Source organism: Pelodiscus sinensis, chromosome 2 (assembly GCF_049634645.1).
Source record: "Pelodiscus sinensis isolate JC-2024 chromosome 2, ASM4963464v1, whole genome shotgun sequence".
Classification (NCBI taxonomy): domain Eukaryota; kingdom Metazoa; phylum Chordata; order Testudines; family Trionychidae; genus Pelodiscus; species Pelodiscus sinensis.
The window spans coordinates 209,472,282-209,486,626 of record NC_134712.1 but is presented as its reverse complement, the minus strand read 5'-3'; the positions used below and the strand labels follow the sequence as shown (position 1 = coordinate 209,486,626).

General features: G+C 42.2%; 1 protein-coding gene across 2 annotated transcripts in view; it reads left to right on the top strand.

The window, feature by feature from the left end:
- The first annotated feature begins 16 nt into the window (after positions 1-16).
- GLCCI1 (glucocorticoid induced 1) overlaps positions 17-14,345 on the top strand; it is an 88,068-nt gene continuing 73,739 nt past the window's right edge. The window contains exon 1 of one of the 2 annotated variants that reach the window (XM_075922316.1): positions 17-825. In XM_075922316.1, coding sequence (XP_075778431.1) covers positions 324-825 — 502 coding nt within the window. In that variant the 5' untranslated portion in view covers positions 17-323. The remainder of the gene's footprint in view (positions 826-14,345) is intronic. The other variant, XM_006114515.3, reaches the window with a different exon arrangement.

Genomic DNA, 14,345 nt, shown 5'->3' with positions numbered 1-14,345 from the left:
CCCTTGCCCGTCGCTGCCGGGCGGCTGAGGCTCTGAGTTGCCATTCGGGGGTAGACAGGGCGGCCGAGCGAGTGGCGGTTCCTGCGGCTCGCGAGGGCAGGCGCGCGGGGCTCGCTGCGGACCCCATCGCCGCGAGGGGCAGCGCTGTAGGATGTGACGGGCTGCGGGGCTCGGCAGCGCGCCCGGACGGGTGGCGATGGCCAGAGCCTGGCGCAGGAGCAGCCGCCGCCGCCGATAGGAAGCGCCGGGGGCAGCCGGGCGGCGCGGAGAGTCTGTCGGGCCGTGAAGCGCTTGTCCCTTCCCAGCCCCCCGGCGGCGGGCGCATGTGGGGACACGGCCGGGGGCAGCGCACGGAGCCCCCGCCGGGACTTGCGCCCCCCCTGCCCGCCATGTCCTCCCCGTCCAGCTCTTCGCAGACTCCGCCCGGGCACCACCCGCCGCAGAGAATGAGGCGCGGCGCCGCCGGGTCACCCACCACCGCGGCCGGCGGCAACGGGGCGGCTGGAGGCAGCGCCGGGACCAGCCGGCTGCTCCAGCCCATCCGAGCGACCGTGCCCTACCAGCTCCTGCGGGGCAGCCAGCACAGCCCGACCCGCTCCCCTTCGGCCTCGGTGGGAAGCAACACCGGGCCGGTGGGCAGCGGAGGGGGCCGCGGCAGCAGCCCACCCAGCCCCACGCCGCCGTTGGCAGCGGCTGCCCCCCCGGGAGGCGGCGTGGCGGACCCGGGGAGGGTGAAGGGCAGGCAGCGGCGCTCGCCGGAGAGCGGTGGCAGCAGGAGGAGCAGCTCACCTGAGAGACGAAGCCCCAGCTCCCCGGTGTACAGAGGTAAAGAAAACACCCGGGGCAGAGCCGCCATCCCCCTCCCGGGAGATTCCAGGGGGCCGAGCTCGAAACGACCACAGCTCCTGCGCCTTCCCCTCCAAAGAGGGGAGCGGATGAGCCCCGAAATATCCCCAGTTCGAGAGAGGGGTTAGAGAGGGTTGAGTCACGCCCTCTGTTCCACAGTTAAGAGAAGAACCATGAAATATCTCCAGAAGACTCGTCCCGAGCCTGAAAATACTCCCGTGATGAGTCTCCTGAGAGATGGGGAGAGAGCCCCGAAATACCCCTTCTTCCCAAAGAATGAGGGGCTGAGACCGGACCCCAAAATAAATTTTATTTCGTCTCCATTTAACAGGGAGCGATTTGAGGGCTAAGTCCTGAAATGTCATCTCCTTTTCAAAGGGAGAGCAAGATATCAAACTTGAAAGTACCCTTTGCAGAGAGAGATTAGGGTTCAGGGGTGAAATATCTGCCTGTGCTCCCGAAAGAATGACGAGGAGAGGCCATAAAAATGCACCCCCATATGCATGCATACAAAAGGAGGTCCAAAACAAGGCCTGAAAGAATCACTCTGGCATATAAGAGGTACAAATAGAACATCTAAAATACTGCACTCTTCCCCTCCTTCACCATACAAAGAGGTTTGAACACATGTTTTGACATACTCAAACCTGATCAGATACACATAGGTGCCCTGAAATTCCCCACTTAAGTGCACAAGGGTATAAAACACACCCTAGAAATTCATCTCTCCATATGTGCCTGGAGATAAAAACAAGCGCTAAAATACCCTATTACACTCCACATTAATTGAAATACTTTACACCTTATTTATATGCTAACTTCCCTCTGTATGGTATTTTTAAATAAACCAACCAAGAAAACCCTTCTCTCTTGTTTCCCCCTCCCCCATACATTTTTAACTTTAAGGTTAAAACATGAACTTTAAAACACTCCCATACACATCAAAATAAAATACACAATTCTGATAATATTGTCTCAAGAAATGCTAAAAACAATCTGCCAGACCAATAAAATCATAAAATGCCTCAAAGAAAGAACTTAAAAAAATGAAAAAACCTTAAAAATTCTATCTTAGAATACAGTCTAGCAAGCTTTTAAATAAGTACAGACTAATTATCAACAGCTCTAACATAACCTGCTTCATGTTGTCTGTTGAATTATTAAAGGTGTTAAAGTGACTGTGGCCATCTTAGTGCCCTCCCCCATCACGTCAGCAGTTGAATGAATCAGACTGAATGCACTTTGTATGTTACCCTGCTGCAGTTATCAGGTATCACACATCACCTCTTCAAGGGAACATTTCATATGGCTCAGTGCCCCCGTACACCTCTCTCAGTCTTTATAATTTGCATCTGAAATGAAAATAAATGTGTTTTGGTTGTTAACATGTTTTGTAACAGTGGAATCAGTTCCCTTATTTCTTCCCCTCCATATCTTTATTGGGTATGTGGTGAATTCTTGAAGTCTATTGCAATGTTTGTGACTTGAGCAGTTCTTGCTATTCAAATAGTCCCAGAATACTGTATGTAAGTATATAAACGTATGACTAATAATATTATGTATGGAATTGGTATACATTATGTAGTATTTACTCTTATCCTGAAGATTAAACACTTTCCATCATATCTTAGTATTTATGCCAACATTATGCAATAGATCTATGATCATGGAAGGAGATTTGTAGAGTTACAGGGTTTTGCATGCTTTAAAATGGAAACAATCCTTAGCAATTTTGCTTCAGTTAAGTTGTATTTAAAACTGAGGCTCATTTGTCCCCTTAACTCTAGGAATTTGTTTGTTTTTTTTCTTATCCAACTTCCTCTCCCCCCTCTTTTAGAGACAGTTAAGTGTAGTGTTATTCTGGGAAATAAAATGGGAGGTCAGCCAAAACAAAACAGACTTGATGCATATAATTAACTGTGACCATTAAAACTGATGACAAATATTATTATACATCAGTTCCCCGGTCTAACTTGATAAACATTGTAATATTACAGTGGATGATGGTTTGCACTTCACATGGGGAGTGGGATGTGGGTAATTACCTTTGGAGAGAAATACTGCAGAGCTATTAAGTATTTCATTAGTGCAATCGTGGGGGTTTTAATGAATACATTTTTGTTTGAGTAAAATTTTAAATTTGAAGAGTGGCTACATGTTTTGAACTGAAAGTCTTTGTCTTAATAGTTCAGACCTATAAATTAGTACTGAATTACTTTTCCATCGTTAAAGTTGCTTGAGCCTGGCCTGATGTTAAACCATGTTAGTAGCAGATAAAATTTGATACATTTTTGTGTTTGTAATATATAAAATTATAAATAGTCCATCAAAATACATGTCCATAATCTGTATGCACCCCAAGGAATATGTCCTCCCCCTACCCCAAGTCGAGCCAGCTGCTGCTGCAGAAACTGACATACTCCAGCAAATCCTGAATGAATGAATGAAAACAACGTGATCGCCCTAATAATGACCACAATTGCATACAACAACAGCTTTATTTTCAGAAATACAGGCACCATTTTCTAGAAGACCTGGGGGATAAGACTGTTTTTATAGTGTTGTGAATTAAAAAGTATAAATAAAAAAAATTACAAAACTGGAGTATGGATAAGGTATCACAAGATATGGTTTTAGCCTCTTGTTTCTTTGATTTACGCGCTTCTAGATTTTTGTGTGTATAATATACATGAAGTAAAAATCATGTGTAGCTTTTATGGTGATATCTGTACAGAGACTATACAATGATGTTGGAATACTACTGCAGTCATAGTGGAGGGCTTGAAACACTTATTGCCATCAAACATGGATTGTTTTACCACATATTGTTGCATAGTTTACTCCTTTGGTTATTGTTAGCCTCTTAATCATGCCTGGGTATGACATAACTCTTAGTGAAACTATTACATTTTGTGTCATGCTCTTAAAACATTTCCTCTTTTGATGTAAAATGAAAGTTCCCACTGTTGATGTAATCCTATTTTTTGCAGTGCAGAGACTGTTTTGGTTCTGGCTGTGCAGATTGACTTGCATTGTTTCAGGAGCATGCTTGTGTGGGAGACTGGCTATGCTTTTGACAGAAAAGATGTTTTTCTCTGCCTAAAACACCTGGTGTTTTTCTCAATTTCTTTCAGCATAGAACTGCTTTGAATTTGATCCCCTCTTAAACCATCTTGTGTGAAATATTCCAGTGTTGTAAGTGGGTTTCCTGAGGTTTACTTTTTTAAAATAAATATACTCTGTAAAACTACTTTGGGTTTGAGCCTTTAGGGGTCAAGGCAACTGCTGCTGCTGCAGACACTGACATCACTACTGCATGAATGAAAATGGCATGCTCCATTTCTTCCTCCCATCATCCTATTCTTCACGTACCCTCCTTTCTAGGATGCTCATAATGCTATTTATATTTCTAAAACAAGATAGGTCTTTATGTTTAGATTTAAGACCTACTATGCCATAAAAAACGTACTGTTTTATAGGAAAACAGTGTTTTAAAAGTGCTTTCAACGCTTCTCCGTGATCAATATTGAAATTTCATGGCTGAGAACTTTTGAGTTTTGTATGCTTACATCAAATAGTCTCCCTTTCCCCCGCAAAAATATCCACCCTAAAAACCCTGAATAAACATGGGATTTTTTTGTTACTCAGTAATATTGGAAATGTGTTAGCTAAACTTAAGGTGGTGAAAAAATACTATGTCATTAACATTCATGTTTCTATAGCTCAAACAGGTTGTGCTAGAAAATATAAATTCTATGGCCTGTTAAATGTAGGAATAGCCCAGTTTTGTGAGGTGAGGAATATATGCCTCTTAGCCTAAATGTAATGCATAAATTGATATATAAGGCAACATGACAAACAACAAAAGCTAGATCAGTAGAAATGATGTCTTGAATGCTAGTGCAGTAATGTATAAGTTGAGCAAACAAAATAGATATTGCATTCCATGTGCTTTGGAGGCAATCTATGTGCATGGTGGTAGATGGAGGTGAGGAGCTACCAGAATTCCCTGTGGTGGGACAAGGTTAGTTCCTTTTTGCAGGGAAGCAAAAATAGTAACTTACTTAAGTAGGGTTTTTTTAAGGCCTAGAATAGTTAATATTAAATGTAAAATCTTAGTGAAATTATAGAATCTCACTTCTCCTGAGATCCTAATGTTATACAGCAAGTTCAAATATAAACAGTTTTGTAGAACTTTTGTCTGTTGTTCAGGTAGGGCATTCTAAATGCAAAATGTTCAAATTTGGGTTTTGTTAATTATAGTCGTACTTGCTAATGTTATAATGATCAGAAACAGAAATACTTTCACTTATGTGATTTGTAATGTAAACCTTTTTAATTTTTCTGAAGTTTCCAAAATCAGAGTTAGCTGTAGGGGCAACTTTAAAAAAATATTTTAATTAATTAATTTAGCTGTTTAGGGAATTAATGACTTTTAAGGAATTTAGGACTAGTAAGAAAAAGTAATAGCCAGGTGCTCCAGAGGAATACGTGTGTTTATCACTTATTACTCCAGAAGAATACTATTAGTCTCTATGCACATAGTTCAATTTTTTTAATGCCAAAACTTCCTATTTGCATATCTTGTGGATTAAAGGCATCTAACAATTTGGCAGAGTAGGAGTTTATACAAGGATCATGTTGTAACAAAAATCAAGACCTCTCCTTTATCTTTAAAATTAAACGAGGAAATATTTTTTTTGGTGAAACTTCCTATTGTAAGTTACGAAACATGCATGCACAGTTGCAGCATTTTCTATTTTGTGTCCCCACAACATTTTTTTCTCCCTCCCCCTTCACCCTACCATTGCCCCTAAAATAGCTTTTGTTGGAAAATAATCTCTAATATGGGTAGCTAAGTCACTTTGGACTAAATTTGAAACAGATCCCATGAGGTGAAAGATTGTTTAGATAGAACAAGGGTCTGGTAATCATCTCCTTTGATATGCATGTTTATTAGGTGTAGTGTGTTAATCAGCTTGTTTGTGCTCTTAAGCAAATTCCTAAAAGACTTTTTTCAATTCAGATCCTATGGCATAGGAAAATGGAAAGATTTAGATTTTTCTGCTGTCTGAAGTTGCAGGGTATTGAAATAGCTCATATTAGATGTAAAGGAAATACTGGTAGTATTATTGTTCAGTGAGGATATCATAGTAAAAGAACAACACTTTTGGTAGTATTTGCTCAGTGATTTATATTTTCAAGTGTCTATTTTAACTAATCTTCACTCCATGAAGTATTATACACCTGGAGAAACTGAAATATAAGTCGATTTGTCAACATGTACAGAGCAAGTCAGTAGCAAAACTGGAATTAGGATTCTGAAGTTCCTAGTTTCCGTTGTCCCCCTTTGCTGTCTTCCACGCAGACAGAGCTGTCCATTAAACTACTAAAGAAAAGATGGAAAGAATGTACAAAGTAGACTTGTATGAAGAAGTCTACCTGTTCAGAATGTGGGTTCATACATTAACAGTATAGCAAGCTCAGCAACCCACTAAATTTAGCAATGCATTAGGAACCTAGGTAATACAAATTAAACTGCTTTTTGCTCCTGCCGTTCATATGGCTTGATAGAAAACTGATAGTCATCAACTACTGATAGCAACAACCCCTAAGAAACAGTTTCATTTTACTTAGACCTGGAAAAGCTAGCCTTAACACTCACTGTGTTGTGTTGCAAATATATGCATTTGCTTGATGTTTTAAATATTTCAGTGCAAGCATGCAGTCAAGGTATACTTCAGATTAGATTGGAAAAAAATACATAATATATGCTCTAGGAATTATTTTTGAGAAAATTCTGTATCCTGTGTTACACTGGAAATTAGACTAAGATGATCACAGTGGTCTCTTCTTGCCTTAGAATCTCTGAATATGTTCAACCTATTTTCATTATTACCCAGCTCAGTGATTGCATTATTGTGGAGTAGTTTCTTCATAGTGGAGGCTGCTGTAAGTTTCAGTTTGAAGTGATTTCTCATGTCTACAATTGGAAAAAGGTATGTTATCTGGGACTTTCTACTCCTCCTAACTGTTTATTATGATAACAGAACACATGCTAAAACATCAGTTAGCCTTGTTTAACTATGATTTTAACATGTTAGTTAACATGCTTAAAATACATCTTTTCCTACTGAATACAAAGTCATTATGAGCTAATGTTTCTGCTAAAGTATGATGTAAATGAAATTGTCGACACTTAAATATGCATTGTTGTGCTTTAGTGTTAACTCATTGAAATGAATGAATGGGTAGTTCTCATTTCCAGAGCTACTAAGTTCTCATTTCCAGAGCTACTATTTTATGTACATCATTCACATATCCCCAAAACAATTTCTGGAGTCAATGAGAATGAAGAATAAGGGATGTATATCACTACATCCTTAGACAGGGATGGGCAATAATTTTGCCCGGGGTCCGCTTCACAAATTTTTGAAGCAGCCCCGGGCCACCCTGGAAGGGGCGGGGCCTAAACAGGAATGGGCAGGTATACCCCCAAACCATGATGAGGCTGGGGGAACCCCTTTGCCCCCCTTTCCCACTAGGCACCCATGCCCTGGAAAGAGGCTTGGCACACTCCTCCATCCTCAGGCCAATCAGGGCCTGGGGGCGGGGGAGTGCCTGAAGCCTTCTCCGTTCTGACCTTGCCTTACAAGCAGCACACGTAATCTTGTCCCTGGGTCTCCCATGTACCTTCAACATTCCCCTGCATCTCTTTTCTCCTTTTTCTTTCTGCCATCCTCTCCATATTTTCCTGCTTCTAACAGTGCTATTTCCAGTATAGCGTACAGAAGTGTTTCTCAAAGTGGTCCACGAACCAACTCTGAGAACTGCTACTACGTCATACTGCTTCCTGTAGCTCCCCTTGTCTGCAAATGGCAAACTGCAGCCAATGAGACCTGCGAGACTCTGTGGTTGCAGAGCCGGCAAGTAAACAAAATGGAGCAGCCCGGTAGAGGCTTTTTAAGAGTGGGTCCACAGGCCACTTTGAAAAACACTGGCATACAGGATCATCATCTTCCCAAGTACAGTATGGTTTCTCCCCTGTTGAAACAATTGAAGGTGATGGCCAGCATTGTTAAAGATAAACTATACTTTCTTAAATAAGGCCCTTCTAACAAACTGGCCTCAGTCCCATTGAGAACACAGAATGTGGTGGCCATTTTGTAAAGACAATTTCTTCATTAATTTCTCTGAAGATTATTCACAGATCTGACCAAAAAAAATGTGTAATGAAGAATACCATAAATTGACTAAGTAGTTTATTTTAAAAACTGTCCATTGTAATAGTTACTCAAGATTTAACACTAAGATCATTTTTAATTTTAAATTAAATATTTTTAAATTATGCCCTTTGAATTGTTAAATGCCATGCTGAAAAGCCACCTCCATATGGAATTTATGACCCATTTAAAGCTTTTTTTTTTTTTAGAGTACATCTTTGACTGGATCATGATCAGCTGTTCCATAATAAATATTGAAGTTTGGGAGGGCACATACTTCAAGTGTGTGCTTTTGTTGAAGTATAGTGTTTTGATAGAAAAGTGATAGCATTTAAAGTGGCAAAGTGATAGCATGTGTCTTCCTAGAACATTGGGTTCAACAAAACTCAGTCTTCTGAAAACCAGGAGGTAAACAAAGGTAAGGTAAAACACCCACTCAACCTTGACTCTAGTCTTTACCTAGAGCTGCTAGTAGTCACTGGCAATAATTTCCATTCACTATAATTTTATTCAATGTATTAGGCATAGCTGAATTGAATGGTAGAAGAATAAGGTAGAACAGGTCAGAAAAGCTGAGAGTGACCTGAGGTGATCTGAGTCTGTCTTCTCATGAGAGCTGTCAAAGGAGATACATATTGAACCTTGACATTCCAATCTACATCATTTCAAAACAGAATTGCTTAGATTCTCTTAGTTGCAGGACTCTAGGGTTGTCTTACTATGGATATTGTCAGTAATGAGGTGGGATAGAAGAGCAGTATATGGATTTTAATGATGGGTAAGAGGAAGTACAGTTGTAGATGGCATTCTTTGAGTAACTATGAAGAGATTGTAAAATTTAATCACCACTTTCTTTTACAGGTAAAGTATTCTGTCAGGGAGTAAGCTCAGTGTTTGAGGGTAGGCCAAGTACATGTGGCACTCATCCACTACAGTGAGAAGGCAAAATGGCAGTGTAGGTGTTCTGGGCATATTGGGGCATTGCTCAAACAGGGCAGAACTAAGGTTTCATGGGTGTTCCCCTTAACTTTGTATTTCTTGTTTTTCTAAAGCATGAGTTTTGCTGTACTTAGCATTCTAGAAGGGCATGAGCTATCATTGTGCAATCTTAACTGTGCATTAAGAGGTTTTTTTTTACATTTAACTTCCTAGGTTTTTGTAAACAAATATGTTTCTGATAAGAGTTAATGTCCATTTAGAGAGCTGTTTACCTCACTTTGGTTTTCAGTTGAGATGCTACTATGGCTAGGTAATAATCAAAACACCTAGCTTTTGTATAGTGCTTTTCATCATACAGCTAGATCTCAAAGAACTTTTCATTATTCCTATTTTACAGATGGTAAACTGAGGAACAGAGGCAATAGGGTTTGTACAAGGTCATTCAGCGGGCAAGTTGAAAATATTCTGAATCCAGTGGTTTTTCACATAACAGTTGTTATGTGTTGTCTCAGTGCTTCTTTTCCCCCTGATATATTTTATTATAGGGGAAATAGTGATAATGGTCCTGCCTTGAAATGTTTGCCATGTGTAGGTGCTAACTGATCTCAGATGAAGTTTTACTCACTGGCTCTGTGTCATCTTTAACTCTGACCTTTGCACAACCATTCCTTGCAATATGTAGAGTGTGTTTTTTCCTTTTCTAGCTCTCCTCTTATTGAAGCTATTAACATGTAATAAACTGCTCCTATTTTCTTCCTATGTTGCTGCTTACACCTATAATAGGCAGTAGCTTACTGGAATGCTATATGTTGAGTCCTGCAAATCTGCAGATATCTGCTTTATAGCTACAACTCATTTTTATAAATTTTGAATTTAGAACCCTGCAAATTTGCAGATATACATTTTATATGTATGTATCATTTTTTTCAGCTGCTAATATGGATGCCCATGTTGTATATGTGCATAGCTCTAGCCAATGCTACCTTGGTTATATAGCCAGAACTGTACACTGAGCTAGGCTTCTAACTACCTACTGCCCATCTCCAGTTGGGATTCCTATCTTTGAGGCTTCCCCAGCCAAGTCCCAGGTCCAGCCACGTTGCCTCTCCTCCAAGTATTGCCCTTCCCATCGCCCCTCCCCACAGTGGTCAGCATCTTAACTAATTTATTTTCTGGGATTCAGGTGTTAAACTTATGTTGCCTTGATTCTGTCCACCAACATCCCAGCTTGTATGGAGGGACAGGAAGACTCTAAGACCTCCTAATGAGAGCAGGATCCCCCAGATCCCAGCGCAATCAGGGAAGGAGTCTCAGAGCAGTGCTGAGGGTAGGATTCCCTGAGATCCCAGCACACACAGTGAAGGGGAAAATTCAGGGTAGAGGGGGAATATCCTCTGCTGCAACTCACATTGGTCCATCTAATCTAGTGTCTGGTCTTTCAATGACATCCAGTGCCATGTACTTCAGAGGGAATAAACAGAACAGGGCAAATATTGAGTGATCCATCCCTTGTTATCCATTCCCAGAATCTTTCCTTAATTCAGAGGCTTAGCGACACCCAGAGTTGAGTCTGTGACCATCTAATAGCCGTTCATCTGTCCATTCTCCATGGACTTATCTAATTCTTTTTTGAATTAGTTATGCTTTTGGCCTTCATCATGTCCCTAGTAACAGGTTGCACAGGTTGACTGTGCATTGTTTGAAGAAGTACGTCTTTGTTTGTTTTTAAACCTCCTACCTGTTCTTTTCAGCGGGTGACCCCTGGCTCTTGTGTTCTGTGACAGGATAAATAACACTTTCATGTTCAGTTTCTCCACATTATTCGTGATTTAATGACTTAGTGAGTTTCTTTTTCACACTTCATAGTGATGTAGCTGCATCAGCCTAACTCTTCATTGTGGACCTGACCTAAGATGGCAGACATGCTCATTGTCAGCCTAGTCTCAGGAGTATTTTCTTGTCTGCACCCCTTTTAAGTTCCCCATGTAGAGGAACAAGTCCCCTAGAATGTGTCTTATAGATCAGGAGGGCTTCCCCAGATTGTAATGTGCATATAGGACTCTCCTGAGATCTTGGGGTGCAGGGAGTGGAGCTCAGATAACCACAGGCATGAGCTCAGGGTCATGGCCTATGAAAAAGTTGGGGTAGGAGCAGGCAATAAATGGTGGTGATTTGCCAGGGTCAGGCTCTGGTGGGCTACTGCCACTATATTTGCCTGTATGTCCACTGGTATGGGTGATTGCAGTTCCTGTTGGCTATGGATTGCCATTCCTGTTGAATGGAAGCTGTGGGAAGTGGTGTGGATTGTGGACGCTGCTTCCTGCAGCTCTGATCGGCTGGGAATGGTGATCTGTGACCAATGGGAACAGCAGTTGCCCATAGCTGTGGAGGCCCCGGTAAATACAGCGGTAGCAGCTTATCAGGGGCTAATTCTGGGGAACCAGATCTGGCCCACTGGTCAGTATTTGCCCACCACTGGGTTAGTGAGTGTGATGTAAACACTCGCAGAAAGACAGCCCCTCCCAGCCTATTGGAACTGAGTTCTCATGAATTATGACAGCTTCTCCCCTGCAAGATCCCAGTGTGCGCACACGAGGGCAGAGTGTGGAGCTGAAACACAACTGGGGGGGTCTCTGATCACCTGATGAAGTGAGGGAATGGGGATCATACAATCTCAGAAAGGCAAGTCCCCTTCAGAATCTGTTTTACATGAGCAAGGTAGGAATGGTGGTCTTACCCCCTCAAAATTGGTCAATATTCTAGCATGCACAAATGATGTGGGGAGAGAGAAGAGCAGGTTTTGACACCGACGAGGGAGGATCCCAATTGAAACTGAAAGAAGGGCATGGAGTTCAGAAACCTTCCACTGAAAACATGAGTTTAGGATGTAAAACTCCCAGATGATGATACACATGAGAGGGGAATGTAGGGCTAATAGTTCTGGCGTCAGCCACCGCCAGGTCTCCTTTCCTAGTGCCAACCCCTCCATCTTACCACTCTTAGTCCCCATTACTTGACTCCTCATCCCTTCCCCCTATTCTCTTTTAATCTTTCACCTCTAACCATCCTTACATTTGTGTAAGGTTTGTAATGTTGAATACAGTGTTATTCTGTAATTACATTTGTCTCAAATATCCACTTTGATATGAAGAAATATGCCTACACTTTTTACTTCAAATTTCTGCCCTGGTATAGATTTGAATTCAGAAAGATTCTTCTTTGGGTTCTTTGCTTGGGATTCTTCTTTGAGTGCTTCTGTCTCTGTGGTTGCTCCCCTTCAGGTGTTAGTGCATCCTCGCATTGGTGATCGGACGGCTACAAACAATAATAAAATAATTAGAAACTTTCATTTTTTGGGTCATCTCAGTTTTCCCAACCAACCGCCTTCTTTTTTTCTTCCTTCAAAAAACTGAAAAAAACTCCAAAAAAAAACCCACATTAATTTTGTTTTCCACCACTTACCTCTCTCCCCTCCACTGCTTTCCATTCTGTATCATGTCTGGTACACCAGATTTTAAAAGGTGTGGCACTTGTAAGGATCTCATGCCAGTTTCTGACAGGCATTTGTCCTGTGTCAAATATCTTGGAGAGGGACACATTTCATTTAAGTGCCCTCACTGCTCGAACATGATGGTCAGAGCTAGGTGTGATAGAGAAGTCCAACTAAAAATGATTTTGCTGGAAAAATTACTCCAGCCTTCAGATGAGGACCTCACTACCTCCAGCACTTTGAAGAAGTGTTCCTCTTTATCGACAGAAAAAAGCTCTCACAAAACCAGATTTTCTCCCACCAGATTCCTGTCTCTGGTGCCGAGCTTCACCAGACTCCACACCATTGACAAGCCAGGCACTTCTGTACCATCTCGGCATGGGATGCCAATGGTGCAGAAGCACGCACACTTGCAGCCTAGACATAAAGTCTCTGTAACAGCACCAACTGCACTGGCCAGGATATGGCATCAAAGCCGACCCACACATGACATCTTCACTGACACTGATGCCAAACCAGACCCCTGCACAGGCACTTCAAATGCTGACATCAGCCAAATTGGCACCACAGAGAACCATACCAAAGCAGTCCCTAGCACTGCTGTGGTTCCTCCAGCAAAGTGACGTAGAAGTTCATTTGGTGCCTCAATCACCGCACTTGGGGTATGGTCATTCACCTTCATCCCTGGCACCATCACTTTCGTGTAGTGACCCAGGACAATAGATTCTCTTTGCAGTGATTTTTAACCTACACAGAAGAGACCTCCCTGGGAGTTGGGACCAGTGAAGCAGACTCATCATGTTCCTCCTCCTTGGCCATGCCTGCCACCTCCATATCCCATCCAATGGCCACCATGAGACCCACGGTTCTCCTACAGTCAGCATTATACGGCACCATTGACACCAGCCAGCAAAGCTTTCAGGTCCCCCCTGCCTTCCCCCTCCCCCACACCAGATCCTAAGACACACAGTTGATAGTGGAGGACAAAGAGCTTCCTGAGGAAGAAGATCCTGAACCCACTGAGGAGGAGCAAAGATCCCCTCTCCATAACTCTTCATAATTCTTCTACCGTGCCAGATGAGGCAGTTATTCCAACTACCTTTACTCCTACTGATGACCTGAAACATTTTGAAGAACTTTTTTAGAAGAGTGGCTATGGCTCAGAAAATTTACCTTCAGGAAGTTCAGGAAAAGCAACAGACACTCCTGAGTATTTTGCAGCCCTCTACCATCTCAGATTGCTTTACCCATGGACAAAGCCATTGTTGAGCCAGCTGATACAATCTGGCAAACACTGGCATCAGTAACCCCTCTCCTCCCACAAATAAGAGCTGACAAGAAGTACTTGTTCCAGCCAAAGACATGAATTTTTTATTTTCCCATCCACAGCCCAACTCCCTTGTTTTGGATACTGTTCACCACTGACCTAATTATCCACAGTTCCATTCTACACCACATGATAAAGACCATAAGCATCTTGGTCTCTTTGGATGAAAAGTCTATTGTTCGGCCACTTTACAGCTTTGTTTAGTTGATTATTTTGTATTATTAGTAGATAACTACACAAGCTTTTTCTCTCACCCCATCACGAAAAGCTTCCTCACGGGCATTCAGAACATGTACCCCATGGTAAGAGCTTCTACTCTATCCTGGGTCTTTAACCATGGCTTCAAAAACCTCATGAGAGACCCATGTGTTCTCTCCTCCATTTGTCTGTGAAAGTGGTGTTCCTCATGGCAATCACATTGGGCAAATGTGTTTGGGGGGGGGGGGGGAAAGCAGTCTTCATGGCTGACTTCCCCCCTCCCCCCGCATTGTTTTCACCAAGGGCAAAGTCACCTTATGAC